Genomic DNA, 24,798 nt, shown 5'->3' with positions numbered 1-24,798 from the left:
TCACTGTGGCAGAGGGGGCCTGTTGCTGCCTACTGCAGGTTGCACTCTGTGTGTAAAAAGGGCAAGCTTATCCACACGCTGAAGGGCGAAAGCTTTCTGCTCCGATGGAAGGGAAATTAATATAGTCAATTAGAGGACTGTGCAACCAAGGAGGCATAAGAGATTGCTTTTGTGCTCTGTCAACAAGTGAGCTGCTGGATTTTTTTTTATTGTGTGTGCAATTTGAATAATGAACAATAATGGCATATAAGCTACTCTTAAAAATTTATTGAGAGGCATGGGCGTTACTTTGGTCCTAACCATTTCACAATAAAAGCATTTCATATCTTAAATATTTGTACTGTTTGTAATTAAAATATGGGACAAAATGGAATTATTCACTGAAAGCAAGGTCAGTAATTGTGTGATGTGTGTTCTTAAGGCCTTAGAAAACACATTGAAAGGAGTTTGTTGCTCTGCAGAGAAAAAAAAAAATTAATCTTTACAGTTTTAAGAAACTTTGTGTCATCAAGGAGAAGACAAGCTGACTCTGGAATCTGGGATGCTTGAGTATGTATAGTTGTAGTTTTCTTGGGTTTCCCGAGGCATGCTTTTGAATGGTTAAGGAAGTTGGCTAGGTTTGCATTTTTCCGCTCCTCGTTCTCCTATGCTCTTTCTCCTTCCCTGTTCTCTTATTTAGCAGCTTCTGTGGAATAGAGAAAATGTGATAATTTATAATTTTTCCAGTGCTTCGCATTTCCTGATCTTAATCAATCTCAGCAACCAAGATAGGACTCTCTAGGATGAAGCTAGCTGAAGATGCATGGGGGAAATGGCTTTGGGACTGTAAAGCTTTTAGTGATGTTAGAAAGGGTAAGGAAAATGAAAATGCATTTTTTGCATTCAGGATTTTTTTGACAGTTTGAATTAATCAGATTACATGGTGGGGAGTCTTGCATATAATAAAGGAAAGGAAAAAGGAAGTTAGTAGATGGTGTCCTGTCTTAAGATACAAGAGCACCAGAAAGCATTCTGCCAAATTTGCCTGTGATTAGGGATGAGACATGACTTTTGAATGTGACAATGACACAGCAAAGGTAGATACGGCAAGATGACTGGGGACGGAAGTGCAGGATAGTATGGAAAGCTGTCACAGTGAAAGGAAGAAGAGCTATCTCTGTATCAGAGAGGACACACTGGAAATAATTTTGAATATTTTCCCAGTGATAAGAACTAATAGTCTCGATTAACAAAAGATTTTGCAAAGTAGCAAAGATGGTATTGCATGTCTGATTAATATCTGTTTAGTCACTCAGGAATCTTACGCAAATGGGATAAGGTATACCAGGCTTCCCTTGCAGCTCATATTTGCTTGGAGTTTGTACAGCTCAAGATCTTAAGGGGTGCCATTCTTACTCGGGGGAGTATTCCTCTGTGCATCTGGGAAGGGCTTGGGCACTTTAAGAATCTCCTTCATGATGTTTTAGAGCAAAAATATGAAAACTAGGGCATCTAGCATGACTCTCTAAGTAAAGGGCTTTAATTTGGGATCTGGGATTTATTTACTCACAACAGATATTCATGGTCCATTCTATTTTGTATCTCCTTGCTAAGATTGGCCAAAGCACCTCTTTTCTGAATTTGGAAGTGGGGTAAGCCTATCTACACCATGATGTGGGATACTGTTCCAATGAGACTGAAAGGCAAATTTGTCCCATTATTTGTCTTTAAATGTTCTGCAATCACTTTACACTTTTGAAAATCCGTTCTCACTGACTTTCTGGAGGGCCATGTTGCTTGTTTGTATTTGATGTGGAGGATTGCTTCTGAGAGCAGATTTGTTTCAGTTGTGCTTTATGCTACCAATAGATGGGTAGCAGCAACTAGAACTTCAGGGGACTAACAGCATTTCCATGGGATGTGTTTGATCAGTGGAATATTCAATACTGGAAGGAAACTAGTTGCTCTTCGTGTTTTCTTTTCCTTTTTTTTTTCTTTTTTTTTCTCCAAGAATAAAGTGGTTGTGTCGTCCTCCCACCCATAGAGACAGTATTCTACAAAGAAATGAGCGAAAATGTGTGCACTTTAAATTTTTAGTCATTCCAAGTATCTCTAATTGACGTGATACTAGCAGTTGGTGAGACGATTAAAGACGTCCAGAATTATAGAAAAGGGGAGAGGCATTGTTCCATTTTTGTTTCCCACACTGCAACAGTTCAAGACCAGTGCCAGAAGATGGTTACATATACCCATGTATTTTAAATGAAATCCAAAGCTTATGACAATAAGTCAGTCCAAAAGACCTAAACTTCTAGTTTATCCTGTAGGGATGTAAAATAACTACATGCTCACACAGAAATCCTGCACATGAAAGGCAGCTGATTGTTTTGGAGGGGTTTTTTTGCCAGTATGTGGCATGCAAAAGCCAGTTAGAATCATAGAATCATTAGGGTTGGAAAAGACCCTTAAGATCATCGAGTCCAACCATTAACCTAGCACGGCCAAGTCCACCACTAAACCATGTCCTCAAGCACCACGTCTACCCGTCTTTTAAATACCTCCAGGGATGGAGACTCAACCACTTCCCTGGGCAGCCTGTTCCAGTGCCTGACTACTCTTTTGGTAGAAGAAGTTGCCCGGATCCTCCTTGCAACCCTTCTTGTAGAGGGGCGTCACATTTGCTAACTTCCTGTCATCTGGGACCTCCCCGGTTGACCAGGACTGCTGATACATGATGGACAGTGGCTTGGCAAGCTCCTCTGCCAGCTCCCTCAGTATCCTCGGGTGGATCCCATCTGGCCCCATAGACTTGTGAGCATTCAGGTGGAGGAGCAGGTCGGTGACTGCCACCTCTTCGACAACTGGGGCTTCATTCTGCATCCTATCTCCATCTCCCAGCTCAGGGGCCTGAAAACCCTGAGGATGACCAGTCTGACTATTAAAGACTGAGGCAAAGATGGCATTAAGTACCTCAGTCTTCTCCTTATCCTTCATGGCAATGTTTCTCTCCGCATCCAACAAAGGATGGAGATTCTCCTTGGCCCTCCTTTTGTTGCTGATACATTTGTAAAAACATTTTTTGTTATCTTTAACGCTGGTGGCCAGTTTAAGTTCTAGCTGGGCCTTTGCCTTTCTAATCTTCTCCCTGCATAACCTCACAACGTCCTTGTAGTTCTCCTGAGTCACCTGCCCCTTCTTCCAAAGGTGGTAGGCTCTCCTTTTTTTCCTGAGTTCCAGCCAAAGCTCTCTGTTCAGCCAGGCCGGTCTTCTCCCCTGCCTGCTTATCTTATGGCACATGGGGACCACCTGCTCCTGTGCCTTTAGGACTTCCTTCTTGAATAACATCCAGCCTTCTTGGACTCCTTTGCCCTTCAGGACTGCCTCCCAAGGGACTCTGTTAACCAGACTCCTAAACAATCCAAAGTCTGCCCTTCTAAAGCTCAGAGTAGCGGTTTTGCTGACCCCCTTCCTTACTTCTCCAAGAATTGAAAACTCTATCATTTCATGGTTGCTGAGCCCAAGACAGCCTCTGACCACCACATCACCCACCAGGCCTTCTCTGTTCATAAACAGCAGGTCCAGCGGGGCACCTCCCCTGGTTGGCTCGCTTACCAGCTGCATCAGGAAGTTATCTTCCACACACTCCAAGAACCTCCGAGACTGCTTCCTCTCTGCTGTGTTGTATTTCCAGCAGATATCTGGTAAGTTGAAGTCTCCCACGAGAACAAGGGCTAGAGATTGTGAGACTTCAGCCAACCACTTGTAGAATACTTTGTCTGTTTCCTCGTCCTGGTTGGGTGGTCTGTAACAGACTCCCACCAGGATATCTGCCTTATTAGCCTTCCCTCTGATCTTTACCCATAAGCACTCAACCTTATCATTACCTTCGTTGAGTTCTAGACAGTCAAAGCACACTCTGACGTACAAGGCTACCCCACCACCTCTTCTTCCTTGCCTATCCCTTCTAAAGGGCTTGTAGCCATCCATTGCAGCACTCCAGTTGTGTGAGTCATCCCACCATGTTTCCGTGAGGGCGACCACATCATAGTTTTCCTGCTGCACAATGGCTTCCAGCTCCTCCTGTTTATTGCCCATGCTGCGTGCATTGGTGTAAATGCATTTCAGTTGGGTTATTGATCTCTTCTCCAACACAGGCATGCCACCCCTAGGCTCATCCCTAGCAAGCCTGGTTTTATCCCCTTCCCCCTTCGAATCTAGTTTAAAGCTCTCTCAATGAGGCCTGCTAACTCCTGAGCCAGAATACTTTTCCCCCTTTGTGACAGGTGAACCCCATCTATCTCCAGCAGGCCTGGTGCCATGTAAACTGCCCCATGATTGAAAAAACCCTAATTCCACCTCTGGCACCAGCCTCCGAGCCACGTGTTAATGAGATGGGTCTTCCTGTTCCTTTCCATATGCCTCCTGCCTACTGACGGGATGGAGGAAAACACTACATGCGCTCCTGATCCTTCAAGTAATCGCCCCAGTTCTCTAAAGTCCCTTTTGACAGTCTGTGCCTCTATCAGCTACCTCATCACTGCCAACCTGAACAACCAATAGTGGATAATAATCGGACGATTTTACTAGCCTAGGGAGCTTCCTAGTAATGTCTCTTATCCTTGCCCCAGGGAGGCAGCAGACTTCCCTATGGGATGGGTCCGGTCCAGTTTATACAAGAAGTAAGGAGAAATGGGAAAAACATAGACTTATCTATCCCATCCTTTCTTAGTACAAAGGTGTTCTCTGTACTATTCTTCTGGATTTTTGGTAGTCCAGTTTCAAATAATTTAACAATGGTGTCTCTCATGCTTCCCTTGGATAGGAAATTGTGAGAAGTTCCTTGATATTTAGTAGTCTTGTCTTTTTCAGTCTCTGCCTCAAGGTTCAAGAGACCCATTTTGTGCTATTTTTGTAGCTGATTGTATATGTTTGTATCACAATATTTTGACTTGGTAGCTGCTGTGTATTTAATCCTAATATGTTTCTTCAAATCAGTAATGTTACATTACCAAAACTAATGCAACTTGTGAATTACTGTACATAATATCCGTATTTGGTATATTCATAGCATTTTATTTTTATTATTGCAGTCTTCACCGAGTGCACTAATTATCAGAGTTTATAAGGAATAAGCTTTGCTAATGCTATTAAATCACTCAAGTGTGCTAAATTATGGCACCAGAGCAGGTGCTATTGTCTCCAGCTCTTTCGGAAAGAAAGGAAAAACCCTTAAACAATCCTGGACATTTCTACCTAAAGGAAACAATCCTTTATATTAATATAAAAAGATCGGTTTGTACTCAGTCAAGGGAATTCTTGGCAGTCGGTTTAAACTTACATGTATATATAGCACACTGGAGCCTGCTAAGTACCTCTGTTTTCTTTATGGATGGAGCTTTGGTGCCAAGAGGTCTGCACCACATACAAGTGGAGATATGTTTCTATCTGATGGATTGTCCCATAGTGAACCACATTGTATACAGGATGTTCAAACACGTATTGATTATGTGGTTCTGTAGTTTACAGCAGAATCATAACCTGATGCTTTTAAGTACATATATGCAATCAATCTTCATGTGAAGGAGCTCAGTACAAAAGAAATATTTTATGCTATACATTAGATGTTAGATTAAATGACATTAGATTAAATGTATGTTGTACATTTTTTTAACCTCAGCACCATAGCATTATTGTGAACCTATACAGTTCTTATAAGCATCATCTCTGTGCTGACTATGCACTGTAAATGTATAATAAAGTTCTTAGTGCGTATAACGCTATTCAGGTTTTAGTACCAGGTCTCGTGGTCAGCTACAAGGTAAAACCTCATGTAACACAGATGCAAATTTTTTATAGGGCTACTTTTATGTTTGTTACGTATCTGTAAAACTTTCGTTCAACATTGCATTACAGAATAAGAAACTTGTACTTGAGGGGGGAAATTAGCATGTTGATTAAATTTTAGTCCATCACGCAAATAAAATTGAAATATATATGCTTATGACTACCTTGCTTCTGGTACTATAATGCCAGCTTCCAACGGATTATTTGCAAAATATAGACAATTTGACTCAACTACCACTTCTAAATGTGGAAGTGAATACAAAATTTGTCAAGACTGACTTACGTTAGCAATTTTTGAAAGTGATTATGTTAGCTTACAATGCCTAGCTGTATAAAAGATGAATTAGGCTGATAGTATTTATTTGTAAGTTGGGACAGGAGTACTTGAATGATTCTTCTGGAGCAGCTTTCATGTTCAGAAGCTTTATTCCAATCTTTTGGATCTATGACAATTACAGAAATTGAAAATAAGACTATTTGGTGATAATATGGTGATCATGCTATTTACCCAAACAGTTGTGTCTGCATTCACTCTTTAACTCACATTTTCCAGTCATTCAGATTCCTTTTCCTCTCATTCATTGTTAGTGGAATTTATATGTTGACTCTGTGTTGTTATCCCTCATTATACAGGGTTTTAAAAAATGTTGCTCTGCTGTCACACAACTATCTCGGTACTCAATAACTATATTAGCTGTTGCTGCAGTGTGTGTGGTGGCTGTGTTACGGCAGGGGAAAAGAGCATGCTTGAAACTAAGTTTTAATTTGTCTGAAATTCAAAAGAATACTGTACAATAGTATTTAGAAAACTCCGCAAGCAGCTGGGTTTTAACCTGTAGATCCATTTGGCCGGTAATGTGTGCAGAAAAGATCTGGAGTAGATAAACCTTTGTAGAGACACATGTAGAGAGAATGGCCCGAGCTCGATTCCCAAACCTTTAGTGGAAGACCATCATTGTGTCCTCCACCACTGTGTTATAAAACTTGCTGCACACTGCTGTTGTGACCCTGCAGCGATGGTTCTCTGAGTTCCACAGGGCAAATATAAAAGCCTGCATCTAGAACTGGTCTATTAAGTAACGGTATAAAAGTCACTGCATGTGATGTTTCATGCCGTAATGGCTGTGTAGGTGTACATGCACAAGAATTCCCATTAACCATATGGACTCTTAATTACTTTTCACCATTACTTCAGGAAACTCAAATTTGCATTTAAGAAATGTTTAATTTAAAAATAATTTTCCTAGCTGTATACAACCAAATTTGCTATAATATCTTGGGTTCCTTCACATGACTAAATTTATTAATGTATTTCTAGGCTGTGCAAATAGTATTATTTCTTTCTACAGTGTCATTAACTTTGTCTTCTTGCCATGATGCTGTCTTGCCATATCTTCTTCAATTATTAGTTGTTACAATGACCAGTAAAGAGTATCAGTGACTGAAGATTGTGTAGCAAATGTATTAAGTTCCATTACTGTCTCATGTTTCTTTTTCTTTGCATTTTCTTACCTATAACTTACATAGTTAAGGAAAAAACAACCGTAAGGCTAATAATAACTGGCTGATTTTGTTTCCTAGTTTCATTTTTCATTACCTAAGTTATCTAATCTAAGTCACAGGGTTATGTTTCTAAAAGAGACATTTGAAATTTAAATGTGGATCTGTCTCTGTAACAATTATATATATATTTTAAATCTAAGTCTGGATTACTTGAAGCAACTAAAGCACTCATGCTTTCACTCTTGTAAAAAGACAGTGTGTGTAAATCATCTTTTCTAGGCGGTGCGCATGAGGGTCTCCAGCACTTGGGTCCTTATGGCAATATCCCAAACATCGTGGCTGAGCTGACAGGAGATAACGTACCAAAGGATTTCAGTGAAGATCAAGGATATCCTGACCCTCCAAATCCCTGCCCTATTGGAAAAACAGGTAATTCTGCTGTAGCCTTCGCACCTCTGTCTTCACTGTAACATCTTTCAGTCTTTCAGCGCTGTACTAGGCAGTACAACACTTGATCAACAACGGGTGTTTTCTTTCGTTCTCTACCCCAGGAGCAGAACTGTTGAGCAATCAGCTGGTTTAGACAAGATTTTTTTTGTTTTTAATATGTGCACCTTCTGTATTGCTATATGACTGCTAGAGAAGGTCAGGTGGAAGAAATCATCTTGACCTTGGAGTAGAAGATAGTGAGATCTATGATAGCATCTTGTTCCTGAGGGAGTTCATTTTTAGGCTGGCCCCTGAAAAAAGTTATCATTCTGTACAGATGAGATTTTACCCTTATTTTAGAGACTTTCATTGTGCCAAGAGGAATGAAACTGTCTGCCCTGATCTCCAACCCAGACCATGAGTCAATATTTAAGATACCTTGGCTCCAATCCATGTGGCTTTATAGCTCACTGAGGGTGCATCTGTGCCAAGAAATGGAGAACTACATGGACATACCCCAACGCGCTGCACGCAGGCTCACTCTGGCAGAGGAGCAGTGCAGCCTCAGAGTGCCAGAGCAGCATGGTACCTGAGACACCCGGTACGTCCCTCAGCTTGCAGCTGCGCATATACCAAGCCATGAAGGTGGCTAGTGCTGAAGGATCTCTAAAGCAGCACTGCATGTGCATGATATAGACATACCGTAAGGGAATTGATCTTTTTCCTGTTATTTGAGCCGAGGAATGACTTCCAGTACTGAAAGTAGTAGTAAAACACCCATTGGCTGACTTGGGAGCTGGAACTGGGAATGAGCACTCTATTTTTCTCTCATTTTTTATTTGTGAGCTAAGAGGTCCTTTCAAAATCTTTTCTGTTTAGTTGTCTTTTATGTTATTTGGATAATGCAAAACAGTTGTCTGTATTCTTATTAAAAAATGTTCTAACTAGCTTAGAATTGATCAAGAAATAAATATTTGTCATGAAAAGTTTTGCAAACTGTTTTTACATTTCATTCAAAAATATGACAAAATTTTGAATAGTCCTCTCTTACTGTTTTCTATTACAGCCCATTTGCTGCTGATACCTGCATCTCTTCTGAAATAATATCTAATCTTCCATTTTGTTCACTTATAACTATTGTCTGACAGGTTTTAAACGATGGGTTAAGGTTTTCTCACACACAGACTTTCTATCTTCTGTGCTTGCCCATTAGACCTCTGTTAGTGATTACATAAATAAATGAAAAACTTGGCATCCAGAGAAATGCCTTTGAAAATCCCTTCAATTTTTCTTAGGTGAAATAAAAGTTGTTAGCTAAGCTGATACAGTCAGATCTGAACACAGGGGGAATTCTTAGGGAAGTGCTGCCTGCTCAGATAAATGGCTCTGTCGTAGGTACGCTGTGAGTGAAGATAGTATCTACTAGGATTAGAGTAAAATGTTTTTCAGAGCCTTAAATGGAAATTCAAGTGGTGACTGCATTATGCATACAAATTACCAGAGGCCTTCCTCAATCAGGTCTGTGGATTTGCTTAATGGAAAACAATTTTTCCAGTCACTGTCTACATATGCACATTCCACAGCAGGAATACATAAGCCTGGAGCACTTGAGCTTGAAGATTTTTGGATTAGCAGTCGCAGAGGGCACACATATGTCCAGCTACCCTTTGTGCTTTCAAACAAAAGACATGGATGCTCTGAGAAGGTCTACCACATTTCTGTTGTCACCTGCTTCTCTCTTGAGATGACCCTGTCCCTGCTAAGGCTGAAATAATTTTTAAGTGCTTGTAGTTAACTTTAATGGTTTCTGAGTTACTTAGCCAGTATGGTTAGTTTTCCCCTGTTTCCTATTGGCAACTTTTTTTTTTCCCCCATTCTAAGGAGAAAACAGAGAAAGCTGGATCTGTTGGACTTAGAATAACCTCCTCGGGTCATTGAATCAACTCATTTTTAAGTCATCTTTACTGTTTCCCACATCTAAGGGAAAAAGATAATCCATCTGCAAATCTTTTTACATGATGATCACACAAGGACAGAAGGGGATGTCCACAGGTGTGTCCTCTGGAGTCCCTGTGTTCTGGCAGACGCAGCTGCTTGGATGCCCAACATCATGCCCCGGGTGGAAGGATCTCCTTGGCTATGTCTGAGAGAGGAACTTGGACTGCAAATTTCCCATGCTGACAAAGCAGAGGGAGCTTCAGGGGACTCTCTCCAAAGAGCTACTCTGGCCTCAAGCTGCTGAATCTTCGTTTAATCTAAAGATGACTTATTTTGGTAAAAAGTCCATAAGCTGGTTTTTAAAAGGGTATTATCCTTGATGTGACACTGTCTGCAAAACTATCCATTGTGATTAAAAGAGGCTTCTGGACCCATCAGATTAGTTCCCAATCTGCAGAAATGTCTTCAGCATAAAACTTCTGCCACATTGCATTTTTATGAGATCTTATGATGCTGTTGTAGTTTAACCCCAGCTGGCAACTAGGCACCACACAGCCGCTCACTCACTACCCCCCCCGTGGGATGGAGGAGAGAATCAGAAGAGTAGAAGTGAGGAAACTCGTGGGTTGAGATAAAGACAGTTTTATAGGTAAAGCATAAGCCGCACACGCAAGCAAAGCAAAACAAGGAATTCATTCACTACTTCCCATCAGCAGGTAGGTGTTCAGCCATCTCCAGGAAAGCAGGACTCCATCACACGTAATGGTTACTTGGGAAGACAAACACCATCACTCTGAATGTCTCCCCCATCCTTCTTCTTCCCCCAGCTTTATATGCTGAGCATGACGTCATATGGTGTGGAATAGCCCTTTGGTCAGTTGGGGTCAGCTGTCCTGGCTCTGTACCCTCCCAACTTCTTGTGCACCCCCAGCCTCCTCGCTGGTGAGGTGGGGTGAGAAGCAGAAAAGGCCTTGACTCTGTGTCAGCACTGCTCAGCAACAACAAAAATATCCCTGTGTTATCAACACTGTTTTCAGCACAAATCCCAAACATAGCCGCATACTAGCTACTGTGAAGAAAATTAACTCTATCCCAGCCAAAACGAGCACAGATGCATAAATGATTTTCAGCCATTTTGAACAAAGTGGGAAACCAGAAATGGAGTTCCATGAAAAGCTACTCAGTGAAGGAAATTCTGTCTTTGCTTACAGCATCGTTTTACCATGAGCTTCAAAAGTATTGCCTAAACAATTTCTACAACTTCTTGTGGGCATTTAAAAATGAAAAGAGGATCCCTTCTGAATCAGAATAACATGCAGTTCTATGTAAAATCAAACTCAATCACCAATTTAAAAGAAAAACAAAAAGGAGGGGGAGAGCTTGGAAAATAAATGTGTTTAGTTTTGAAGTTTTCTTAAGCTGTGTTTTTTAAAAAAAAGCAAATTAAATATATCCTGACCAACTCCTTTCAAAAGAAAAAAATACCCGATATTTTCCAGTCATCCAGTTCTTTAAATGTTTGGTTTTGTTTTTTTTTTTAAATTGCATAATTGCATTTAAGAAGTTTGCTGATTAGTGTGGCGCATATTGTGTGTTTTAAAGCTACTACGCGCTCAGTGCTTTCTAACATACTTTTGCAGTTGATGATGGGTGTCTAGAAAACACCCCAGACACAGCTGAGTTCAGCAGGGAATACCAGCTGCACCAACACCTTTTTGATCCAGAGCATGACTATCCCAACATGGGCAAGTGGGTGAGTATGTGCTTCTTGCTTATTTTTGTTGCATGTGAAACTGGGTATTGTCTGCTGCGTGGGATACTATGAAACCATAAGGAGAATATTGTGCTTATTGCTGGAAAAATTATCACCCTAAGGGAAACTTCTCAAAAAGGTGAACTTGCCCTTAAAAATATAGAAATAATGCCTGTGATTGATGAAAAGCCCATAAAAATACAAAGTAGAAATCCTTGTCTTATTACCTGTCCCAAAGCATGACAGCTATGTATGTATTTGATAAATTCAACAAACTACATTTCAAACTATAGTGAACACGTAACCAAAATTAGTGCAAATTTTAGCATAAGATTTCAAAACATAACAGGGCCCTAATCTGAAAGATTATCCAGGTTCAGTGGAGTGCAGCAGTGCTTAAACACCTTAAAAAAATCTAGGTCCAGACAACTTGCTCTAAGGAATTCTCTCTGGCTTAAGGATTTTGGTGGACTTAATGCTATTCATGTTGTGCATTATATTATATAGAAAATATATTTTACACATCATGTATAATAAATACAATGAGCTACACTAAGGGCAAAAATCTTGCTCTGAGCATACAAGGACTTTAATAACTCCAGCCAGACTATTTCTGCAGGCTAGAGGCTCCAAAGAGAGCTCTGCCGCTTAATCTTAGATTACATCAGTTAAATGTCCAATCCCAAATCCATCTTCAGGCGCCAGGAAAACAATAACAATGATCATAATTTATGCTTCTAGAGCAAATCATGAAATCTCATTTTACATTGTTATAACACTTTACTTAAGATTGCCCTAAACCAGTGCTCTGTAAGTATATATCGATAAATGGACATGTTTGGCAGCCTCTTCTCCTGTAATTGTGAGACAATGATTCATCATTCATAATGAAACCAGTGTAAGATTTATAGTCTTAATTACTTATGTGAGTGCTAAATTTCTAGAGAGAATCATGCCAAAAATCCAAATTTTGGAAACTCTTGTTGCATTCTAAGTAATTACCATCAAAGGTTTTCATTTTAAAAACACCAGATGGTGAACTTTCTTATTTATGCCAGATAATGCTGTTAGTTTTCTTATTATTCATAAGTAATTTACTTTCATAATACCATTTTGAAGACTATAAAAGCACTTCGTAAATCTTTGGCCTATAGCAATATTTCAGAATCAAGCATACATACTGCGTTGTCATCAGCAACATATATATTAACAAATGGTAGGTAATCATTAGTAAATACTGGCCTTTTTTCATTTCTCCATCCATCACTACTAATTCAGGGGAAAAAACTGCTCATGCATCGATTAAAACAGACTGTTAGGTACTAAACAGTAATCATATCTAGCTGCAGCATAGCCAACTCCAGATCTTTTTAATTAGAGATGAAACAGCTGGTAATGTGCATGAGCAAATGTTCTGCCGAGATCCAGGACGATTGCCCCGATTGCCTCCTCATTGTATATTACTACACGTTAAAAAGATAAATACAACAGTATCTGGTTTTATGGCTGGTTTTGTTATTTTTATCTCCCTGGAAAAATAAGAGCAGAAAAGCACTCTAAAAATTAGCTGTTTGAGACTTTATAAAGGAGAGAGAAAGTAGATCAGATCCTTTAGGTCATTTACTGTCATCTGGATTAGGTTGTAAATGACTGACACAGCTGACTGCAGGCTGCCTAGCGGGTAACTGTGTGCATCCTCATCCTCCCACCACCCCCAGCCACCAAAATCCCCCCTGCTCGCCAGCAGCCCATTCCTGCTTCTCCCATGGAAGAGCCTGGGACCAAATGTCCCTGGAGCTGTAGCGGCTGTGTATTTACAGACTGCATTTTCATGAACTCCTGCGTGCTGTGAAGGCGCTAGGCTGTCACCACTGTCTGAGGCCCTCGGAGTTCGTGTGTCTCCTGGACCCGTGTGAGCTGGCGTGTGCTCGCAGCTCTCGGGGGAGCTTCTCCCCTGCCTTTTCCTGCCACAGAGGCAGTGTTACAGTTCCCACTGACTTGTCCGTTCAAGGAGCCAGCGTGCATTCCTTAGCGTAACCACAGTAAAACCCAAATTATATTAGCAGGTCAGGAAAAAAAAAAGACCTGCTTGTTCATGAATAATGGGAAAGAAACAGGTTGATTAGTTTGTTTTGGTGACAGACTCTTATGCTTGCAAAGCTGTGGGACCTCTGCAGTACCCTGTGAACAGCAGACACATTTTATAAGGGTAAAACAAGCCTAGAAGCTGTCTCATACAGCAAAGTGTATGATTGTGTGTAGATGCTAAATATTATGTGTAAATACTGCTAATACATATGAAGATATGAATATATACTGGGTTAGGAGAGGGAAGAAAGAGGAAGAATTTTCCTGTCTTTGGGACAACTCTCCATGTATCAATATGCTGACATGTGGAAAGTCCCAGGAACAGGCTCTGTTTATAGGGCAAGATACAGAGCTTATACTCTTCTCCTCAGCCACGAAGACTCTTTTTCTTCTCTTTATATGTGGAAAATGTAGAGAGGACAGTGGGAGCAGCAAGATGAGGGACTTCTGGAGGTTTCTACCCTAGTGTGCAACTATAGTTTCTATGATTTCTGGCCACAGAGGTTTTGGAGTTTTTTTCCCCTCAGTTCAGACTTTCCTTGCAGGAGACAGGTACTTTCCATTTGAGTCTGCCTTTTCTGCATCTTGCAACTTGACTCTTTAGATGGTCTGAAGAAGTGCTGTCAGCATCCAGAAAGACTTGCACAAAGACAGTTTCCAACACACAATTTACAATACAAATCTAAAACCCACTTACATGTAAGTTGTATATTTATGGAAACCCAAAGCGTTAACCACTACCACGTGTAGGGATTAAAAAGAGGAGGGAAGTTCAGCTGTGTTTTCTGACATCAGTATGAGTACAAATGGAAAACTAAAAGCAACTATGTGTTTCAGCAACACTTCTTTTTACTGAAGCAGTGGATAATATTTCACTCTGAGGGTAGAAATAACCCCAGTTTTGCTTATCAGCTACAGTGGAAGGATCCAAGACAGCACAAAGAAAGGCAAATGGGAAGCAGGGATAAAAATATTTGGCTCCTTGTTAAAGAAGTGCCATCTCTGGCTTCCTCATTTCAATGAAATCCTGAAGCTAGTCACCTATAAATTTCATTTTATTCCAACTTCAGTTATAGTCAGAAACGTTAAGTGCATCATTCTTTGCCAATTGACATTTTTAAATATCTGGATGGCAATGGTGATTATTAGGATGGGTTATGATAGGTTTGGTACTCCTGTTCAATTTCAGGCAGTAAATACAGATTGTTTAATTCAGTGTCATGTGTTTAGTGTAATAGAAATTGTCACGTTCGATATTCCTGATAAGACTGTGAACTGACTGAAAAAAAAGCCCTCCCGAAAAGGTGCAACCTTGCTAATGCAATTTTCCTTTTCAGTTTTGCTTAATAATTATGCAGGTCCAGATTACAGAGCTGCTGATTTTTACTGACTTAAATTTCAGTGAAGACTGAAAGATCTAAGGGCAAATCTCTCTGGTATTAGTTAGTTGGTAGTAAGCATTTTAACTAATGAGCTTTTTCCACCCAAATCCCAACCTGTAGTACCCTAATCCAAGTAGCTGGGAGGGTGCAAAGGAAGCTCCAGGAGTGAGGGGAAAGTAGCAATTCACATGCAGCATGTCTCCCGATTAGGTGTATCTTTAACTGGAGAAACTCTGCGTCTTCATTCCTAATGAGTCCTAGGTGAGGGATGAGAATGGCGAGTGCTTCACAGACAAATTCTGGTGGCTGATGAGCTCAGGCCCTTACGCAGTGGAACATATTTTCAGGATCGCTATTGGTGTACATGCACGCTCTTAGCTTATGCTCCATAACCTCATTTGCTTTGTACTCCACATACTGCTTAAGTAGTAGTTACAGTCTTAAAACATTCCCAAACAGACTAAACGAAATACTATCTTCCTGACCAGGAACAGTTCAATTGTAAGGAATTTTCCTGAGTGACAGAAATGTTAGCTCCAGTAGTCATGAAATTCTTTTTATTTCAGAAACACTATTTTTCCTCTCATGAAAAGTATAAGGTCAAATAGTTTACAAAGAGAGGCTTCAGCGGTGCTTTGTTTCCTAAAGAGAATAATTTATGCATCCATGGGTTTCTTTAAAATGTTAAATTTAAGTTTTCCCAAAGTGAGTTTGCATAAATGACTAGCCAAGAATGTCCCCTTGGCCAACTTCATCTCTGCTCCCTTTTGGCACAGCTCAGACAAAATAACTGAGGTTGGGCAAGAGATAGGCCTTGTGAATTTGGGGCTTAACGAACATGAGAAGTACAAAACAGACAATTTTGGCAGATTTCATTGTAACACTTGAAAATGTTTGTTTTTTCTCATATCAAGGCTGCAGAGAGGGTAGAAGTGTTTGGTGAATTTGTCTCGCGCTAGAATTACACTTTCTATTTATGTAATCAACATTAGGTCAGTTGTTTATAGCAGAATTAATGGCCTTGTTTATACAGTGTTCTGCTTTTATACATGTAATTCTTCTCTCCTTCCATTTTCAGGTTAGAGTTTGGTTTTGTTTTTCTTCATAATACACAATTGAAACAAAATGTGTTGAGCATGTGTGTGTTATTCCAGACTTTATTAGAATTCACTACTTGTATGAAATACAACAATATGTGGATACACTTATGTAAACTATGGTCAGAGGGGGTTTTTTGTGTTGTGTTTTTTTTTTTTTTCTTTTCTCATCATCATAACTTTCTCTTCTGCCAAGATGTTTTTGGCAGTTTTTAAAAGGTTCGCCATTAAAAATGTTATAGACCAAATGGTTTTTAGAAACTTTATTGAGGGCACTACTTAAACAAAGGAAGAGTTGGCGCTGAACTCCTTTCAGCAGAACTTTGCACTGGGAAGTGTTGATATCTGGAAGGGAATAAGCAAAGACAACAAAACAGTAGGAATGACGCCGATTGCCGGTTTTAAAAGGAATTAGAAAATCCCTTGTAAAGGAAATATTTTTTGCTCCTGTTCTTGTGTTACCTCAAATGTATAGAAAGATGTATCAAAGGCAGGATTCCTGCTTCCTCTCCCTCCCACTCTTATTTTTCTTTTTTTCCTTTTGTCTTTTTTTTTTTTTTTAAATATATATTTATACTATGTATCACATGATGGGGAACATCCAGTCTGTATCATTATACCAGCATGTACTTGAAGCACTTATTGCCGGAACAGGGACGATAATATAGTGCAACATAGTGCAAAATTACTGGCTTTTTAATTGTTGATAAGACTCTGACTGCTCCTGAAGAACTGCAAGATGTTAGCAGGAATATCCAAACATGTATTTGTGGTTTAGCTTTCCTGTAAAACTGCACACCGCTCTAAACTTGCTAATGTTTAACAGCAAAAGTAGGAAAAAAAATAATATTTTAAAAGAAGGGTATAATGACTTTGATGGCTGCATTTTTTCCCCTTCCAGAGCAAGAATTTACTCCTTGAGAAGATTAATGGTGGTCCAAAAAGAAGAAAGAGGGTAACTATCAGAATACTTTATAGCCCCTGTATCTTCTAGAGAGCTAATAAGAACTAAAATCATGCTGTTGAAATGAAGAGTTAGTCTAATGCATCTGCATTGTACCTTAGATAATGTGTAAAGTCAGGGAATCTCTGTGATAAACTAGTACAGTAGGCTTCAGGAATGTCCACCGAGTACAAGATGTATTTAAACAGCCTGTTGCTTTCAGAAGGTACACTTCAATGCAGAGCATTAATTTAAAAACTTCATATTATCTGCATTTTTAAATTCATCCTATTTGCATAAAACCATTTAAAATTATTTAAATGTCTTTAAAATGGAATTTTAAAGTTTCCTACTAAAAATATTGGTAAAATTAATTACCACTACCCATGCATGTGAATACGGTTTTGGGTGTAAATGACAGAAGAACTGGTCCTTTGGCTCATATAATTTGATTCACTTACATACTTAGATTTACCACAGAATAAACTCCTGTCTCTGTGTCCCACTTGCTTGAAAGACAAAGATGAATGGGTTCTCATCTTTCTGCCCCAGAAATAAGGAAGGCAATCCATATATCACAGAGAACCTCTGCACAGTCCACCTCACTGTCTTCTCTCTTTTTTTGGTAGGATCAGCCTTTCTTTTATGAAAAAATCACTTTAAGACAGAGTCGAAGTCTTTAGCTTTGCTGCTGGTAACTTTTTTTTTACAAGAAGAAAAAGTCTAGCTGTCTGCCAGAAAGTAGCTTTTCAAAATATGACACCACAGTTTATATTGTAAATGAAGTAAATTTGAAGAATAAGTGAAGATTATACGTTTGTTTGTTTATTTATTTATTTATTTATTTAACTCTTAAACCTAAAGTCTTTGCTAGAAAGGAAGAAGATGAGTTGATTTCTTACCAATTCACACATCACTGGTAATAAACACTGTTCAACCATAATGATCTATCTTGAGCTTGATATCTGCCTCCTGCTTACATTTGATTTTCGAGTTTGTTAGCGGAAAAGGAGTCAGGCACCTGATATTAACTCTAAAGTAAGTAGAATCTACTCTAGAAATAGTTATGTGGAATATTTATTCATAGCTAGACCAGCATGTTTAAGTAGGATTAGTGCAATATATACATGAGAAAAAAAGAAAAAAGTAAATAGATGTTCTGTCTGTGTGCTGACTGATGTAATGAGATACAAAAGGAATAATGGCTGGAGAGACATGATGGCCACGTGGCTGGGGGTGGCCCAGAATTTTGGAGGTGAAGCTTCAGTTTCTTGCTTTGCAGCAGATCTATTTTCTTAGCACAGGCATGTCACTTCCTGGTAAATTCATTATCATTTAAAGTATTTTATTGTTTTGAGAGTAATACTGTAATGATTGCTAATCCTTTAATGAACAATTCAGAATTTTCACTTTATCAACAGAAGGGTAACCTAGAGCTGTCAGCAGTAGAGTGTATTTTTCCAGAAACCAAAAAGTCCACTGGATTCCCTTCCTGCCTTCTGCAGTCCCTGCCACTGCTCCGTGCCCTTCTGCACAGACAGAGAGTTTAGGGAGGACAGCTTCTGGCAACAGACTGGTCTTTTTGGGTCAGAATGTCCCAATTTTGGCTTAATGCAAGTCCTATTTGGAGAATCGGGTTGTCCATGGAGAGTCACTCTGGTGTGCTAATCGAAGCTATAGTGTGACAGTCACAGAGGCACTACTGGAGTCTACAAAATTACATATTCTAAATATGTGTGTATATTCATATATTTATATGTATGCATATAAACACACATGCAAGCATACATACACATAATCGTATATATCCCAAAGGTTTCTATTTTCCATTTGCTATTGTGTTATTTTTTTGCAGCCTTTGCGGTGCAAGACAAGGAAGCTTCCAGTGACCTCTAATTTAACTAGCAGTTCTCCCCTTTTTTTAATTTCTATGCATGAGCATATAGCTCTGTCCAGAATCTAATATCCCGAACACGACAGGAGTCATATAATCAGTTCTGTAATCACTGAGTCACATTGCTGTGGGCTTGGAGCTGTGCACAAAGGTACTCAGGAACCGCATTACTTTGAATTCAGCACAGCTGTATAGGATTAAACATTTTTTAGTTAAATTAGCCAAAAATTTTGCATTATATTTTGTGGTTTCTTTTGTCAGTTGAGAAGGATTCAAATTTTTATGTATTCTCATTCTCTTCTACTTTATTTCAAAAAGTAGCAAGCAAGTACCATTCCCAAAAAAAGACCAATTAATCTTCCTAAGAATTGTCAAATAATTCCTAGAAGTTTATGCAACAGACGAATTTCACTAAATTAACATTAAACAGAACTTCTTGAAACACACACAAACAAATCATTTACATGTGTCTTATTTTTAACAATTTAAAGCATTAAATTAGTGTTAGTTTTATTTTCAAAGATTTTTCCACATTCGTTTCTGGTTCTTAATATTTTTATGTTTTCATTTGCAGCAGGCAAAGCACTGAAAAAAACAATGGAAAAAAGCAAAAGGGCTGCTCTACACTATGATTAAGTATTAATGATAGTGTCTACAAATCTAGAGAAACCCAAGGGCTTAAACTCGAAGACAGACAAACCCCAAATCTTTTCCAGAGATTTGACAAATAGTTGGGATATTTGAAAATAAATATTTCATGCCTATTTTAAAAGCTTTGTTTTTGCGTAGTTTTGAACTCCTACATTTTGGTGAAAGAAGCACAGAAATATCTCAAGAAAAGTAATGTCTATGATACTGATTTCTATCAGCCTGACAAGTATCAGGAGATACTGGAAAATTTGCATTCCTCCAAAGTTTGTCCTTAGGCAAACAGTTTTTATTGGCATCAAAAACCGGCACACTAGAATTTTTGTCTGTATCTGTGAAGGAGAAAGTATATACTTGAATTTTATTTACACTGACACTGTAATAGGCCAGAAAGTGGGTGTAAATAATATTTAAGTTAATTCTGAAGTTCCACTAAACTGTTTGATACTTGCAAATACAGTAAATACATTTTATTCCATGGGTATAGGTAAAATTCAAGCATAGGCTTTCTACGTTACTATGATCTCCAAACAGTTTTGAGACAGGATCTGTTCATCTTCAGTCTCACGTTGTGCTGCTTACATGGCACAAAGTGAAGTTAAACCCTCTCCGGGGATCTTCTTTCCAGCATTCCCTTATTCTGGCAGTGGTAGGAGAGCCATTTTCTATGCCAAACCTTGCTTGGCTCTGCTTCTGTGCCAGCAGTTTTTTATCTCAGCATCAAGAGAGGAAGCGAGGAGGGGTTTCCTGGAGAGAAGATGGGCTGAAGAAGAGGCTTTGGTCAAAAATGGTATCGTGGTATCTAAGTTGTCTCCCAGCATAAGGTCCATCAGAGGCTAGTGATTTAAGCCAAAGCTTACCTGTACTTCTCTAACAAGTTCTGTCCTGCCTCAAGAATTAGGAGTTAGATCTGCTGCTGCTTCTCTGCTGAGCTGAGGAAAGGAGGAGTGGAGCAAAAAGAGAGTGTTTAATTCAGACTGTCCTATATTCTCGATAGTCCTCCTTCATTTGTATTCTTTTTAGTGGATTGGATTAAATTCTTGCACACAAAAAAATTAGAAAACAAAACATTGATTGACTTTTCAACTTACTTCCTGGGAGCAATTTTTTTTTTTTTTCAGTCTGCAAGTATTTGATAGATAAGAAATATATAAATATACCCACTAATCCTAGTTACCTTTGATATGTTTCCCTGTTTCTAACAAGTATAAATAATTTTCAACTCTTTCAGAGTGTGAACCCATATCTGCAAGGACAGCGACTGGATAATGTTGTAGCAAAGAAGTCTGTTCCACATTTTTCAGATGAAGACAAGGGTCCTGAATAAGTACAATAAAAATGAATGATGAAAACTCATGCCATCCTCTGCTAGATCGTAATATTGCTTATATATAATCATCTATTAAAATCTTTGTGAATGGCAGCATGTTTATTATTTATATAATTGTAGATGAAAAACAGCTGTATTTATAACAGTATGTTCTCCTAGATAACAAAAATATGGTTCTGCTTTTTGTTAAGTTATGGTAAAAGGACATTTCTGTTGTTTTTATTTTAGTCATGGAGCAAACTTTAAAAATGTTAGTCATTTTAATAGCTAACGTGAGGTAAATGGTCTTAATGAGCAGCTTGTAAATAGGAAGATGTAAAAAAATGCCCAGTCTGACTCCAACATTTAATCTTACATGTTACTATGTTTGACACATGAAAATTATAGTTTTATGTTTTGTTCACAAATATTGTTACTTAGCAAAGACAAAGTATTTATTTTACCCAGAGAATTTTGGCTTTTGGTCCATTCTAATAAACATTTAAGCAATCTACAAGGTTTGCAAAGTGACATTTTCCAAAATATTTCAGAGGCTCATTTGTCTCTGTTATTGCTGTGCAAATTTAGAAATTAAAGAACTGCTTTTTGACTCTATCCCCTGGAATATTTTTCTGTTAAGTTTTAATTGTTCCATGTCCACAACCTTCCTGAACATTTGCACATCTTTCTTCCCATCAATGGTAGTGTAGTGTGCAAATTAATCTCCCCCGCTATTCTTTGTCTTATTAACAGCAGCATTTGTGCATTATAACGTTCTTAAATTATGTGTCCCGGAATATTATATGTGAAGATGGAGACATTTGTCTGTGTTAATCAGGTTGTGTCAACATCCTCTGAATCTAAATCCAGGATATGAAGGTCATTACAGTTGACGATCTGAAAAACTATGATATTCTAATAACACTGGTAGCTATCACTGCTCTTGAAGTTGCTCCAGGAAGCTTAAATTGCCTTTTTGCTCCTAGGAGATGGAAGAACTTTATATTCCAGAAAATTGAGTTCTCCCTTTCTGAAAGATGAGAATATAAAATTACCTAAAATTTTGTTATTTTCAGGGTGCATCTGAAATATTTCGAACCATGTGCATGGGGAACCGGAATTATGGAAAACAGCATTAGCTTACAGCTTTGAACTTCATATCTGTGGAAAAAGAATGTAGTTTCCTTCCCTGTCCTAAAGAAAGACACAGTAAAATAATGATGACCCCTTAGAAAAAACACATAAGGACCTAACGGAAACTAAAGGTCCTAGCTACGTAAGATTAAAGTTAACAGGATCGCACAAATATGTCTGTGTATGGCATTTGCTTTTTCTATTCCAGCACTTAGTAATTTGTAATAAATTGTGTATTCAGAGAATCGGTCCTCTCACGTCATTTATGGGTAGATTGCAAAACTCTGTAACATTCTAGGCTGAACTAGCATGTCTTTCATCATATTTCCTCTTTAAAAAAATCTGGAATACAAAACTAAATAGTATGTAATGCAGTGGGATTTATACTCACACGTGATGTGAAGTTGAGGAGTTTGTGTGAATCGCAGAGCTCCTTCCACTTCCAGTGCCCGGGATGGGATGGGAGTAATCCAGCTGTTCACATGAGAGAACTTGAATTCTCTGCTTCTTAAGCTTACTCTTTTTATCTGCACACCTGCTTAGCCTTCACACAGGTATTGAGAGTTGCAGAGTTGCAAAGGTTGTCTCCAAAACCAGAAAAAACTATATATCGTGGCATGAATTTGAAATCAGAACCCACTGATGCCCAGTGGCCTGGAGTAGGAGAAATGGTCACTCTTCCCACCTAACCCCACAGCCAGCCACTGGTGCTGCCACAAATCTTCCAGTTGGTCAGAGGCTAGATTTCCATTCCTAAGAAACTGGTGTTTCTTCAGGTACTCAGCTGTCATCAATACTTTTAAAGTAATCTGAGCTACATTCTGTCCTTATTAGCCCCAGTAAAATCCATTGTAATCACAAAACCAAAGCAACCATAAAGGTGATTTATTTAATTTTTAAGCTCTTAGTAAGGACCAGCACATAGTAAAAGGCAGTGTGTACAGCAAATGAGGGGCTTAAAAACAGAGGAGCAAAGAAGTATTGTTTGCTTTATAGTATCAGAAATCCCATGTCTGATTGCGTGAAGCACTGCAGCTCACTAAACCCACACCATGGGGATGTGATAACCTGGCATCGCACACTGACCAGAACAGGGATCCCCGGTGGCTGCTTGTGACCCTGATAGGGCCTGAGGAGCTGCCTTTCTGTCTTCTATGGCAGATCTGCACAGAGCAGGCGAAGGAAATATTACACAATTTAGGGATGTTTTTGTCTTTAAATGCAAGCGAAAAAATCCTTTATACTGCACAACACAATGATGCATCTTACAGGAACTGTCTGCTGGAAGAAATCAAACGCATGGCGGTGAGCAGCCATCTGCTGAGTCCATCAGGCAGCTTGAGTGTTTCACCAGGAAGACTCAACAGCACTATTGTGAAATTTTAATAAACTATTGCTATTTCACCATGATATTGAGATTAATTTCAGTTTCATAGTAGAGCTGCCTTCCTGTACTGGGATTGGTAGTCCCATATTAATTAAAAAAAAACAAAAAACAAGCAAAAAGAGTTGTCCCTTCTACTGCTCCAACAACAGTCCAAACATGTATATGTAGTTTTTTATAAAGAATCATCACAGTGCTGGCTTTTTGGAATCAATGAACAAAGATACCAACTAGCTCCCTCACTAAGAGGTTACTCCACCAAATCAATATTTACAAGAATGTAAATAGCGGCTCAGCTCTTACAGGTGTAATCACCCTTTTACATTTATGATGCATGTGAATCAAGGAGCATGTATATTGCTATTGTTGTTTAGAATTTTAATTAAAATAAAATCTTTTTAGATTCTTTTAAAATCTGCAAGTGTGTTAATTATCTCTAACATATTTGAGACACAATGTGCTTGAAAGAAACCATATAAAATAAAGTGTATTGCCATGCAACATTGCTTTTGTCTGGTAAAGAAATATTTATGACCCTAGTTTAAAAAAAGCACTGTGTAACTGAGCAGATTATAGTATTTGATTTGTGACACAAAACTTACTCTGGGGGTGCATACGCACACACACACACACTAACGTACACTACTTAAAAGATAACATAATCTTATAATAAACTCAGTAGTAAAGAATATAAAGATGTCAACCCACAGAAGAAAGTAATACAAAAATGCTTAGTGAATTATTTAGGAGGGGAAATAGCGATATGCTCCTTTTTATTGGCACATTTGCATTCACCTAACAAAACCATGCCGCTAATCTATTCAGCAACTCATGAGCAAACCAAAGAAACTTGGAAGTAGTTCCTGGGAACGTTATGTCAGAGTCCCAAGAGCCACTTACAGGACTGTAAGTAAAGCTGATCTGAAGCTTATTTTATCAAAATATGATGAAGCATATCTTCATCTGTTAAACTGAGGAAGGACACAGGCAGAAAGATGACTACCAAGTCAATTAAGTTTTTGGCTTCGTTGTGGGCAAAGTAAAATTCAAGCCCCTTTGTTTCCAAATGTCAGGAGTTGGGGATGAAGAAAAGTATTTTTTGACAATGAAGAGGAGACTTGAGTCCAGCCCTCAAATCAGGCCTCTAACCAGTAGCTGTGTGAAAGTGTTGAAAAGGCTTTGTTTTCATTTTCATGCTGCACAAAAACTAATTTTTGAAACATTTAAATTTGTTGAGAAAAAGCCCACAACAACACCAACCCCAAAAAAACCTTGGACTCTTCTGGCCTTTTTGCTGGTAAGCTCACTAAACCAACTCTTACCTCATTTGTAATGGTGTAACACTTGTCCTGTGAATTAATTTTTATCCAAATACTTCTTTTTCACATGCAAGTCTGGAGTGTCTGGATCATTAAGTCAAGGAGTTCAAAGATAACTTTTCAGTCAAAGTCACAGACTCAAATTCATGGAAGG

At 38.8% G+C, this 24,798-nt stretch overlaps 1 protein-coding gene across 4 annotated transcripts in view; it reads left to right on the top strand.

The window, feature by feature from the left end:
• The window catches only part of SCG5 (secretogranin V), a 34,861-nt gene extending 11,033 nt beyond the window's left edge, over positions 1-23,828 (top strand). For all 4 annotated transcript variants that reach the window (XM_087746620.1, XM_087746622.1, XM_087746619.1 and 1 more), the window contains exons 3-6: positions 7,606-7,755; positions 11,334-11,446; positions 16,915-16,968; positions 20,730-23,828. In XM_087746620.1, coding sequence (XP_087602746.1) covers positions 7,606-7,755; positions 11,334-11,446; positions 16,915-16,968; positions 20,730-20,825 — 413 coding nt within the window. In that variant the 3' untranslated portion in view covers positions 20,826-23,828. The remainder of the gene's footprint in view (positions 1-7,605; positions 7,756-11,333; positions 11,447-16,914; positions 16,969-20,729) is intronic.
• The last annotated feature ends 970 nt before the right edge of the window (positions 23,829-24,798 follow it).

This window comes from Nipponia nippon, unplaced genomic scaffold, assembly GCF_047370975.1.
Source record: "Nipponia nippon isolate SJK-2023a ecotype South Korea unplaced genomic scaffold, ASM4737097v1 scaffold_10, whole genome shotgun sequence".
In the NCBI taxonomy this organism is placed as follows: Eukaryota; Metazoa; Chordata; class Aves; order Pelecaniformes; family Threskiornithidae; genus Nipponia; species Nipponia nippon.
This window is presented reverse-complemented; position numbering and strand designations above follow the sequence as displayed.